Genomic DNA, 12,982 nt, shown 5'->3' on the forward strand with positions numbered 1-12,982 from the left:
ATGTTGTGCAAGGGCAGGAAGTTGTCATCCTCGTATTCAATTTGTAAGCTACTTTATTCACCAGAGCTGATACAGCGTGAGGCAGAGGGGCCTTGCGAGGGAGAGCAGACGGAGGAGGGGCATTGCGGTGTGTGTATTGTGAGCGAGTGAAACGGGAGCAAGGAGGAGGGAGGGAGAGGCAGCAATCAACCAAGCCGACTTGCGCTAGTAGACTTACTTCTAGCTTGTCATAGCTAGGTTGTTTATCATCCAATATGATTACGTAGTACCTGTCTTGACTGCATCAAACCTTGAGAAGCTAGTTGACTAAGATAGCTAGCTAAGTTAGCTAGCTAGGTTAATTGAGTCTTAATGTGCTTTCTCCCTGTCCTACAGCATTTTGCTGCACACGCTATAACATCTGCTAAACTGTGTACGCGACCAATACACTTTGATTTGATTTGACGTGCTTGCCGCCGGCCTTGGCAGCCTCTCACAGTCCCAAAGAGCAAACTGAGAGAGGCAGGTGGAGCCCCCATGGGTACTGAATACATTGCTGGAGGGCTACGAACTCCAATTCCGTTGCCGGTACCGCATCAGCTCTGGTGCCTGTGTCTCAGGGTCTTCTAGTGTTGACACCCTGGTTGACTAAATATTTCTGAATGGGTTCAGATGAAAGGAGTGTCGACCTCCATCCTTTGAACCGGCCATTACAGTTGTCCACATACGCCCCTCCCGCCGTTGCTGGTGAACCAGGGGCTTGTTGTGTTGTGCTCGGCCGGGGCAATGGACACTTACTTTCACAGACACAGCCAATGCAAAGGTTTTATCAGCTTTCGTTTACTAGGGTGAGAGAGTTCTGGGCCAGGGCCTATCCGACCAAACTCTCTCGTTGTATTGTGGACACTGTTACTGCAGCATTTCGGCTGGCTGGCAGGCCTTTGCCTTTTGCTGTGGTGGCACATTCTATTGGAGGAGTTACTACCTCGCGGGCTCTGCTCAGAGGAGTTCCCCTCACTGACGTTTGCGCCTCAGACAGTTGGGCGCTGTCTAGCACATGTTGCCCCCACCTATGTGGTCGGGAGGGCTGTTCTTCGTGTTGTATCTGCTTCCCTGGGATGGGGCGGAGGGACACAGCAACTATGATTGATCTGCTCCGGAATGGACTTTGCTCTTTGTCTGGCCAAAGACTAGTTCACCGATTAATCTTGTACTGTGATACCAAATTGGAGTGATCCAATATAGTGCTACATAACAAAGGTTATGTATGTAACCATGGTTATGGGAGGTATTGGATCACTCCAATCCTTTTTGTCGGTGATCTACGACGCCTCGAAAAAGGACACGAGGTGGAAGTAGTGCCACGGTAGATATTTAAGGAGGGCAGACGCAGTACCAGGGTTGTGGTCAATTCCACAAATTAAATTATAATTCAATTCTCTCTCCCTGTAAATTACATTTAATTCATTTCAGATTTCAGGTCAGATTTTGAAATCAGAGATAATTCAATTCCTCTGAATTCCAATGTTAGTTAAATTCCAAAAATTGAATTCCCAATTCAATATTATCCCCAACAATTTCACAAATTCAAATTCAATTCCCTCAGGCTTTCAGCCTCATCATGTCACTGTTCAGACAGCATAGCTATACTGGAAATATAGGAATACACTCTTAGAAAAAAAGGTGCTATCTGGAACTAAAAGTGTTCTCCGGCTGTCCCCATAGGAGAACCCTTTGAAGAACCCTTTTTGGTTCCAGGTAGAACCCTTTTGGTTCCAGGTAGAACCCTATTGGGTTCCACGTAGAACCCTTTCCCCAGAGGGTTCTACATGGAACCCAAAATAGTTCTGCCTGTGACCAAAAAGGGTTCTCTTATGGGGACAGCCGAAGAACCCTTTTGGAACCCTTTTTTTCTAAGAGTGTAGAGGTTGAAATTATTAAATACAAATCCTAGAGTACATTTTTGATACTATGTGCATTAATTCCATTGACTGGGAAATGTAAAAATATTCAATTCCAATTAAATTACAAAGATTAAATATTTTCACAATTATAATTAAATTACAATTTAAAAAAGTCCAAACAGTCTAATTTCAATTCAATTCCAATTCCATAACTTAAAGATTAAAAAAATTCAAATTTAATTCAACGTAGATTCTCCACTTCACTTCACAATTTCTAATTAAATTGGAATTGACCCCGGGACTAACCTGAAAATCCTTACTCGGAATGTATCCTGCGGCGCGGAAGGATACCATATTGGAGTGAGCCAATAGCTCACATAAATGTGTTTACATACTTAACCTTCATCGTTGTTGTTGTTCTTCTTCTTTCTTCTTCTTTAACCCTCCTCTCTATAGTATTTCCCTTATCTCTGTGTTGCTGTCTGTCTCTGTTGCCTGCCTGTGTGTGTGAGTGTGTGTGTGATGCAGATGTTTGCAGAGATAAGGGTGTGTGTTGGAACTTACTGTATTGGAACAGATGTGAACAACGGATTACGTGATTGGCTGCTGAGTCGTGCTGACATACTTTACACAGATTGCACCTTCACCCCTTCCTGCTTTTTCACAACCTGAGGCCAATGTTAACAAAGCAGATAACAGTGCAGAAATCAGCAGGAGTGGAAAGGACTAATATCTAATACTGTGTCTGTCTAGGTTTTAAAACATTTATTTGTATTTTTTATTAAACTGTTTTAAACCTAATTTCCTGCAACGATGCATATTTTGACATGGCTATAGGCCTATGACCAAGGTGGAAAACAGGTCAGGTGTATTCAGGATGCTTTGAACATTGAACGAACACTCAAAATTTGACGACTTTGTTACTTTGTGATTTGACAGTGAGGTCCAAATGTATTTGGACAGTTACACATTGTTTGTAGTTTTGGCTCTGTACTTTGGATTTGAAATGATACAATGACTATGAGGTTAAAGTGCAGACTGTCATCTTTAATTTTAGGGTAGTCATCCATATCGGGTGAACCGTTTAGAAATTACAGCACGTTTTGTACATAGTCCCCCCATTTTAGGGACCAAAATGCATTTCTAGATCACAATGACTACATCAAGCTTGTGACTCTACAAACGTGTTGGATGCATTCGCTGTTAGCTTTGGTTGTGTTTCAGATAATTTTGTGCCCAATAGAAATTAATAGTAAATAATGCGTTGTCACTTTTATTGTAAATAAGAATAGAATATGTTTCTAAACACTTCTACATGAATGTGGATACAACCATGATTACGGATAATCATGAATGAATCGTGAATAATGATGTGTGAGAAAGTTACAGAGGCACAAAGATCATACCCATTACCCGGTTCACTTCCATGCTCGCTAAAGCCTGTGATAATGCTCGATGCTGCTGGCTGCTTGAGATGCTTCAGAAGCCAAGTTGATGGTAGGGACAGAATCCACTTTGAGAAGCAAATTCTTGCTAAAGGCCTCCTTCCATTGTTGATTGCCGTGGAAGTTCTCAGGGATGAAATGTGCCCCTCAGACTGCCGATTGACGAGTAGACGCCCAATTCGCCCGCCTCATTCTCACAAACTTATCCAACTTATTAGGACATTTTTCATTGCATGGCCAAAAACTTCACTAAACTATAAACTTCACTAAACACTAAAAAGTTTATCAAAAAGGAGATGATGAATAAAAATGCAATTGTTAGCTTGTTACTGTATACAGACAAACCCACAAGGACACGAAGGGTGAGCATGGCTTTGTATTTCCACACCGTGTGGCACTGACTGCGGGGCGTTATGGGATTGTTTCCGAAGATAGAGCTGATTTGGAGAAAACTTCAAACCCAACTTTTAGAACAACATTACAATATTATAAAAATGTATTTAAGACTTTGTAATTTTGGAATGTTTTCTTGGGTGCTCTAAGTTACTATTAAATGCATTTCTGGCGTTGAGAAATAGGTGCTACGCTCACATTAATATGAATCCACATGTTTTCTGTTCTGTACTATTAGTTTGTGTGTCTTGCTCTTTGCAAAACGCTAGTCAGTTGGTCTTAGGAAGCTTTTGTAGGCCCGCGGATCAATTTCCAAAAATGAAAGAAGAAAAATCGGGGTCTCAATTTACTGTTGAGAGTTAGAATAGTCGAAAAAAACAAGGTGCATTTTCAAAATGTGGTTGTGCATCAGCAGGTATTCTCTTGTTATGTCACTCAATTAGCCAATGTCAGCTAACCTTTTTTAGATTGGTACGTTAGTCTAGCCAGCTATCTAAACTTGTAGTAATCTTGGTTGAAATTACCGACCGGGGGGCCTCCATTGATTTTGTTAGTGACTCTCACTCAGATATCATACACTGCTCAAAAAAATAAAGGGAACACTTAAACAACACATCCTAGATCTGAATGAATGAAATAATCTTATTAAATACTTTTTTCTTTACATAGTTGAATGTGCTGACAACAAAATCACACAAAAATTATCAATGGAAATCAAATGTATCAACCCATGGAGGTCTGGATTTGGAGTCACCCTCAAAATTAAAGTGGAAAACCACACTACAGGCTGATCCAACTTTGATGTAATGTCCTTAAAACAAGTCAAAATGAGGCTCAGTAGTGTGTGTGGCCTCCACGTGCCTGTATGACCTCCCTACAACGCCTGGGCATGCTCCTGATGAGGTGGCGGATGGTCTCCTGAGGGATCTCCTCCCAGACCTGGACTAAAGCATCCACCAACTCCTGGACAGTCTGTGGTGCAACATGGCGTTGGTGGATGGAGCGAGACATGATGTCCCAGATGGATTCAGGTCTGGGGAACGGGCGGGCCAGTCCATAGCATCAATGCCTTCCTCTTGCAGGAACTGCTGACACACTCCATCGACATGAGGTCTAGCATTGTCTTGCATTAGGAGGAACCCAGGGCCAACCGCACCAGCATATGGTCTCACAATGGGTCTGAGGATCTCATCTCGGTACCTAATGGCAGTCAGGCTACCTCTGGCGAGCACATGGAGGGCTGTGCGGCCCCCCAAAGAAATGCCACCCCACACTATGACTGACCCACCGCCAAACCGGTCATGCTGGAGGATGTTGCAGGCAGCAGAACGTTCTCCACGGCGTCTCCAGACACTGTCACGTCTGTCACATGTGCTCAGTGTGAACCTGCTTTCATCTGTGAAGAGCACAGGGCGCCAGTGGCGAATTTGCCAATCTTGGTGTTCTCTGGCAAATGCCAAACGTCCTGCACGGTGTTGGGCTGTAAGCACAACCCCCACCTGTGGACGTCGCGCCCTCATACCACCCTCATGGAGTCTGTTTCTGACCGTTTGAGCAGACACATGCACATTTGTTGCCTGCTGGAGGTCATTTTGCAGGGCTCTGGCAGTGCTCCTCCTGCTCCTCTTTGCACAAAGGCGGAGGTAGTGGTCCTGCTGCTGGGTTGTTGCCCTCCTACGGCCTCCTCCACGTCTCCTGATGTACTGGCCTGTCTCCTGGTAGCGCCTCCATGCTCTGGACACTACGCTGACAGACACAGCAAACCTTCTTGCCACAGCTCGCATTGATGTGCCATCCTGGATGAGCTGCACTACCTGAGCCACTTGTGTGGGTTGTAGACTCCGTCTCATGCTACCACTAGAGTGAAAGCACCGCCAGCATTCAAAAGTGACCAAAACATCAGCCAGGAAGCATAGGAACTGAGAAGTGGTCTGTGGTCACCACCTGCAGAACCACTTCTTTATTGGGGGTGTCTTGCTAATTGCCTATAATTTCCACCTGTTGTCTATTCCATTTGCACAACAGCATGTGAAATGTATTGTCAATCAGTGTTGCTTCCTAAGTGGACAGTTTGATTTCACAGAAGTGTGATTGACTTGGAGTTACATTGTGTTGTTTAAGTGTTCCCTTTATTTTTTTGAGCAGTGTATTAAAAACTGCTAAACATTTTCTCCACCCTATTGCAAAATGTGTAGGATTGCAGGAAATTTGCTTTAAAACTGCACATTTTTCTCTCTGCCACATGGAACAGTCAGTACAATTGCATGAAGTTAATTATAAAATTGCAAAATCTTCTCTCCACCCCATGGCAAAATGTGTAGAACTGTAGCGAATTTGCTTAAAAATTGCAACATTTTCTTTACGCTGCATGGCAAAATGTATAGAATTGCAGGAAATTAACTCTAAAGTTTAAAAATGTCACTTAAGGCCCCCAAAAGGCTAGGGCCGGCTCTGGCTGCATGGGTTTGTATGGATGAGGGTACTAAGACCCACGAGCCACTGCGGCCCTTCATGATGAGTTCAGATTCTTTTGTGGCCCCCAACCCCTAATCAAAGTTTCCTACCCCTGTAATAGAGCATTGTGACTTTAAATCAAATCAAATTGTAAAATGTGTGGTAGTCAAAGAAGTTTAAAACGTTGTTCTTAAGCGAAGCAGTGAAATATAGTCCAAGTTAAATATATTAAAAATATCAGGTCTCACTACTATATCAACCTTATTACTTTGGAGTGTGGGGCAGTTAGATCACATATTTCATCACAAATAACTACACTCAGACTACTAGTTTCACTCAATAAGAGGTTTAGGCTATTATTTGGAGAGAGAAATATGATGATGCAGCTAAGTGGAAGAAGTTTGTTGGTGTTGAAGAATGTAGGCAGGTGTAGTAGAGGAAGTGGTTGTTTTATAAGTAGTTGATAGTAGCCTTCAGTGGGAGACTAGGTAGTAGTAGTACCATGTAGCCCAGAAGTACTAGTAGCAGTACATTGCAGTAGTAAAAGTTAACGTTTTAGATAGGTAGGCCATGGGTTAGCTATAGTAAGTGGGGTCGCTAATGTAGTTTGGTTAGTGAGTTGTTATAGCGGGTTAGTTTAATGAGTTGGGGTGAGCTGTATGCCTAGGTGCTCCCCCAGTGCTATAATATATTTATATTCTGATTTCAGATTTAAATAGCAGAGAAGTGGACTAAGTTTTTATGTATGTTTTTGGGAAAGTGGTAAACATTTCTGTTGTTTTTAAAAGTCTGAAAACAAGTAATAACACAAGTTTATATTAACAGTTTTGCACTTTTCATGTAGCCTAATTTTGGCCAGATCCTACATCTGTATGTGTAAGACACAGCAACTGAGACTAGCTGGGATCAGGCTTTGATTTATGAAACACCATGAATGATACCGAGACCCAACTGAAAATGGATGGTTCACTCAGTAGGCTTTGTACACCAATTGAGCAGACTGACAGAGATTACTTTGTTGTCTAGAGATGTGCACAGGAGAGCATTCATATAGGATCCCAAAACTCATCATGTGACTAATTACCTTGATTGTTGTTATCCAATTAGGCGGTTCATAATTTGATGCTCCTCCAAGTTAACATTTGCATAATTAGATAATGTCTTGTTTTTTACCCATTAAGATTAATGTAAATGCTCTCAAGGATCAAATGAAGTGCTATCATCCTAGAAAATCTGATTAGATTCAGCAATTTGTCTTTTACACCTTTTGAATTTCAAAGCATATATTTGTGATTTGTTTGGCATTTTTCTTTGCAATGCTTGTAATTAGTGGGAGTGATGGGAGGAGAGGGTGACAGAGACAGATAGAGTTTCACAGGATGTGGCTGATCTTACTGTCCTGACTCTCATTATTGGGTTGTGGTGTCAGAGGCTCCTGGTGTGGATGTGTCTATGAGTCATCTGATAGGATGCTGATTAATGACTCTTCTAAGGAATAAACATTCTAAGGATTTTTTATCCTGAAGGATGGGAGCTACATTATACTGCTTTGAGTTGACTTTATGTTGAGAGTCAATCCAAACACATACTGTATAATAATTTAGTTCTGTTGATGATTTTTTAGTAATCAGTATTTGTAGGTGTAGCCTAATAATTGATAAGGATTTTAACTTTTTCCTACCCTCAGTCTTTCTTTGTTGTTAGTAACTTTCTTTTTACCAAGACATGTAGGAGTCCTTACCCTTTTTACCAAGACATGTAGGAGTCCTTACCCTTTCTACCAAGACATGTAGGAGTCCTTACCCTTTTTACCAAGACATGTAGGAGTCCTTACCCTTTCTACCAAGACATGTAGGAGTCCTTACCCTTCTTACGAAGACATGTAGGAGTCCTTACCCTTTATACCAAGACATGTAGGAGTCCTTACCCTTTTTACCAAGACATGTAGGAGTCCTTACCCTTTCTACCAAGACATGTAGGAGTCCTTACCCTTTCTACCAAGACATGTAGGAGTCCTTACCCTTTTTTACCAAGACATGTAGGAGTCCTTACCCTTTTTACCAAGACATGTAGGAGTCCTTACCCTTTATACCAAGACATGTAGGAGTCCTTACCCTTTTTTACCAAGACATGTAGGAGTCCTTACCCTTTTTACCAAGACATGTAGGAGTCCTTACCCTTTATACCAAGACATGTAGGAGTCCTTACCCTTTATACCAAGACATGTAGGAGTCCTTACCCTTTTTTACCAAGACATGTAGGAGTCCTTACCCTTTTTTACCAAGACATGTAGGAGTCCTTACCCTTTTTACCAAGACATGTAGGAGTCCTTACCCTTTTTTACCAAGACATGTAGGAGTCCTTACCCTTTTTACCAAGACATGTAGGAGTCCTTACCCTTTATACCAAGACATGTAGGAGTCCTTACCCTTTTTTACCAAGACATGTAGGAGTCCTTACCCTTTTTACCAAGACATGTAGGAGTCCTTACCCTTTATACCAAGACATGTAGGAGTCCTTACCCTTTTTACCAAGACATGTAGGAGTCCTTACCCTTTTTACCAAGACATGTAGGAGTCCTTACCCTTTTTACCAAGACATGTAGGAGTCCTTACCCTTTCTACCAAGACATGTAGGAGTCCTTACCCTTCTTTATTTATCTCTCTCTCCTCTCCAAGGCTAAACCACTAAGGAAACTGATCCAGCAGACCTTCAAACAATTTGCCAACCTAAACGATGAACAGAGCATTCACAAGTTCTTTGAGATCCTGTCTCCCATTTACAGATTCGACAAGGAATGTTTTAAATGTGCCCTTGGGGTAAGTAGCAACTGATAGACACTTCACTGTCCCACTGAGATAACCGTTGGCTGTCATCAGGGAAACCCTGGCTGGCAGTGTTCGAGATAGGAAGAGCTCAGCTCAGTAGCCTTCATGGCATTTCACAGTGACACCTGCTGGGCATGACAAACACTGTTGCTTCTTTCATATGTCTGTCTGTCTGTCTGTCCCGCCTATCTCTGTGTCTGTCTGTCTGTGTGTATGTCCTGCCTGTCTCTGTGTCCATATCTCTGTCTGTCTGTGTGTATGTCCTGCCTGTCTCTGTGTCCATATCTCTGTCTGTCTTCTAGTCTAGTTGGATTATCTCTGTGGAGCTTGCTATTGGACCTGAGGAGGGCATCAGCTACCTGACAGACAAAGGATCAACTGTGAGTACTGCTGATTTATCAAGTCTTTCCTTTATTCACCTTTTATTCACATTCTTCCGTACATTCTGTATAATTGCATTTCCTACCCAATTCAGGTCTTATTCAGTCATTCAGTGATGTTCAGGCTAGCCAGGAAGATGATTACCAGCATGGATGTTTCATTCTGTGCTTTCTGTTCTGTCCGTGTGTTCAGCCGACCCATCTGGCCAACTTCACCCAGGTACAGACCATCCAGTACTCCAGCACAGAGGACAAGGTGCGCCAGGGGATGCTGCTGCTCAATGTGGCTGGAGCCCCTGAGGTACAGTATGGCCTTGTGTGTGTGTGTGTGTGTGTGTGTCTGACTCTGTCTGACTGTCTGACTCTGTCTGACTGTCTGACTCTGTCTGTCTGTCTGTCTGACTCTGTCTGTCTGTCTGACTGTCTGACTCTGTCTGTCTGTCTGACTGTCTGACTCTGTCTGTCTGTCTGTCTGACTGTCTGTCTGTCTGTCTGTCTGTCAGTCTGACTCTGTCTGTCTGTCTGACTGTCTGACTGTCTGTCTGTCTATCTGACTGTCTGACTGTCTGTCTGTCTGACTGTCTGACTCTGTCTGACTGTCTGACTGTCTGACTGTCTGTCCATCTGTGTATCTGTGTGTGTCTGCAGCCTCTGACGGTGACCACAGCGTCTCTGAACACGGCAGAGAACATGGCTGACCTGATAGACGGATACTGTCGCCTGGTCAACGGAGCCTCCCAGTCTTTCATCGTCCGCGTTCAAAAGGGTACGCTAACACTGCTGCTGACACCTTTACACTGAATGTAGGGGGTTTTAGGCACATCCAAAATAATAACAGGATCTGGACAAAAAGAAGGTCCGACACATAGAGAAAAGGGGAATGTCTGAAAAACAGTGAGCTGACATTCCCTTTTTCCTCTGTGTACTGACAGTTCACACTGACTCCCATGCAATTACACTATACACATCTATATACACAACAATTACACAATACACATCTATATACACATTAATTACACTATACACATCTATATACACATCAATTACACAATACACGTCTATACACATCAATTACACAATAACGTCTATATACACATCAATTACACAATAACGTCTATATACACATCAATTACACAATAACGTCTATATACACATCAATTACACAATAACGTCTATATACACATCAATTACACAATAACGTCTATATACACATCAATTACACTATACATGAAAAGCAAACACAAAACACGAAAAGCAAAACACAATCATATGAAACAAACACATTCTTCAGTAAGTGAGCCCACATTCATCCACGACCTCATATGTTTTGTGACCGATTTTCATTTGAGATTATAGATTTGGTATTAATGTTGTAATTAGCATCATGTTTTTCCAGTAAATCAGCCCAGTAATAAACACATGGCTTCATGAGATTAGATTAGATCAGATCAGTTATAGAGCTGTTGAGGGACTGCCATTTCATTTCTCCACTCCATTTCTCCAGTCATTTGGAAAGCTGAACACAGCAAATCAAATTGCCCGGAAACAACTTTCACTAACATTAATTTCACTCAATGAATTCCGTCTTTTTAAAACATGAATGAATTCACTAGGGAGAAAGAAGCATCCATTTAAGGCATAGGCTTTTAGGGGCTCTTCTCTGCTTAAGGCTCATATATGAAATAATGTTACATATTTGATGTCTCATAGTGTTAAATTATATTAATAATGATGAATATGTGAATGTGGGCATTAGAATGGATCCTGTTGATGGACTGTAACTCTACTGCTAAACCTACATCTCCTAACTGCCTCTAACAATCACCAACAGAGGGAGAGAGAGCGCTACCTTCAATCCCAAAGTCCACCCCAAAGTAAGTACATATCTCTCTCTCTCTCTCTCTCTCTCTCTCTCTCTCTCTCTCTCTCTCTCTCTCTCTCTCTCTCTCTCTCTCTCTCTCTCTCTCTCTCTCTCTCTCTCTCTCTCTCTCTCTCTCTCTCCACTATCTCTCCTCTCTATCTCTCTTCTTTCTCTCCTCTCTCTCTCTCTCTCTTTCATCTGGAAAGTTTCTTCCAGACAGCAGATCAGGTTTCAGTCAGGTGCTCTGAAAACCAACACAAGCCTTGCTCTGCTCCTACCGCTTCTTATGGCTGAATCATGAGGAATTTGTCTGACCCTGTTTAGAGTTCCCGTCCCCGCCCCTCTGACCCCCCAACCCACCAACCCCCCCTTTAACCATATCCTCTTGGAAGTGCTGAAGGGCCTACTTATCTGGATCCCCCCCTGCAGTACCCCTGCCAAACATGCCCTGCCAGTGAATGGAAATGTCCTGGGACTGTCTATAATAGAGTCCAGTCATAGTGTCACAGTGTGGACAGGCCAGTCTGTCTGTCTGTCTGTCTGTCTGTCTGTCTGTCTGTCTGTCTGTCTGTTCTGTCTGTTCTGTTCTGTTGTCTGGTGACTGGAGGAACTATCCTTTCACTGGAAAATGTACAGCAATCATCTGTTCAAACCTTTATTCCACAGGGTCTCCAACCATGAGAAACGTCTGGATGGGGGGGTCCGGACAAGGGTTGCGTGTGTCTCAGGTAGGACCTTCTCGCTTTCTCTTTCTCCTTTCACATCTCCTGGTTTTGGTGTCAGATGACGTTTGGTGTCAGATGAGGTTTGGTGTCAGATGAGGTTTGGTGTCAGATAGGGGTTGGTATTGTACTGGGACTGTGAAGCTGTTGATACATTGTCTTGTTGGGCTTTGCCATGATAACAAAACATCTTTCCACACAGAAGCCTTTGCTGAAATCAGTATTTGCCATGTTAACTATCCCATAATTCACTCGTTTGTTACTGCATGCAGGGGTGACAGACAGGATGCAGAGATGTCAGTAGAATACTCATGATAATTGACAGCACTTTGATGCGCCGGTGAAGTTGAACACTTTTAGTATGAGTAGAATAGTAAAAGGAGATATATATTTCTACACAATGTTCATGACAGCCTAGTAGACTGTTGAAGCCCCTTACAGCACAGCTGTGCCTCTGCGCACAAGCTAGCTACATTACATGTTACTGTCGTCTTCCTTCTGCCCACTGTTCCTATCTGGCAATGCCTAGGGTGCATCCCAAATGGCACCCTTTCCCCCTTTATAGGGCACTACTTTCGACCAGGGCCCATAGGGATCTGGTCAAAAGTAGTGCACTATATGCAGTAGGGGATAGGGTGCCATTTAGACACATCCCTAGTAATTATCCCATTAGGGTACCCTGCCGCTGACACAGTCCCATGACTGCTGCACCATGACAGAACAACGTGAGGAGATTTTTCTATCTTTGTTGAAGGTTTACTGTCACACGTGTGAACGAAAGCACGTAAACCGCAAACAACATGGTGTGTCCCAAGCATATCAGAACAGCAGAGCCTGAACGTTGGTTAAGAAACAAGACGTTTTTAGACGTGACCCCATCCAACAAACACGGTTGAGGCAGACCAGAGAACATTGCTGAATTGTCTGTTTTTCTTGTGTAAGGGCATAAAATAGAAGAGTGATGTGGTTTGGTGGTTATCTAGCTGATATACTAGTGCAGTCTGCCCTAGATGCTC

At 42.8% G+C, this 12,982-nt stretch overlaps 1 protein-coding gene across 4 annotated transcripts in view; it reads left to right on the forward strand.

Moving 5' to 3' along the window:
* The window catches only part of LOC311124436 (focal adhesion kinase 1-like), a 129,871-nt gene that overhangs the window by 61,219 nt on the left and 55,670 nt on the right, over nt 1-12,982 (forward strand). For all 4 annotated transcript variants that reach the window (XM_084158299.1, XM_084158296.1, XM_084158298.1 and 1 more), the window contains 6 exons: nt 8,854-8,994; nt 9,306-9,383; nt 9,577-9,684; nt 10,032-10,149; nt 11,215-11,257; nt 11,911-11,972. In XM_084158299.1, the coding sequence (XP_084014425.1) occupies nt 8,854-8,994; nt 9,306-9,383; nt 9,577-9,684; nt 10,032-10,149; nt 11,215-11,257; nt 11,911-11,972 (550 nt within the window). The remainder of the gene's footprint in view (nt 1-8,853; nt 8,995-9,305; nt 9,384-9,576; nt 9,685-10,031; nt 10,150-11,214; nt 11,258-11,910; nt 11,973-12,982) is intronic.

The sequence above is a fragment of the Coregonus lavaretus genome (genome assembly GCF_964263955.1).
Source record: "Coregonus lavaretus genome assembly, chromosome: 3".
Classification (NCBI taxonomy): Eukaryota; Metazoa; Chordata; class Actinopteri; order Salmoniformes; family Salmonidae; genus Coregonus; species Coregonus lavaretus.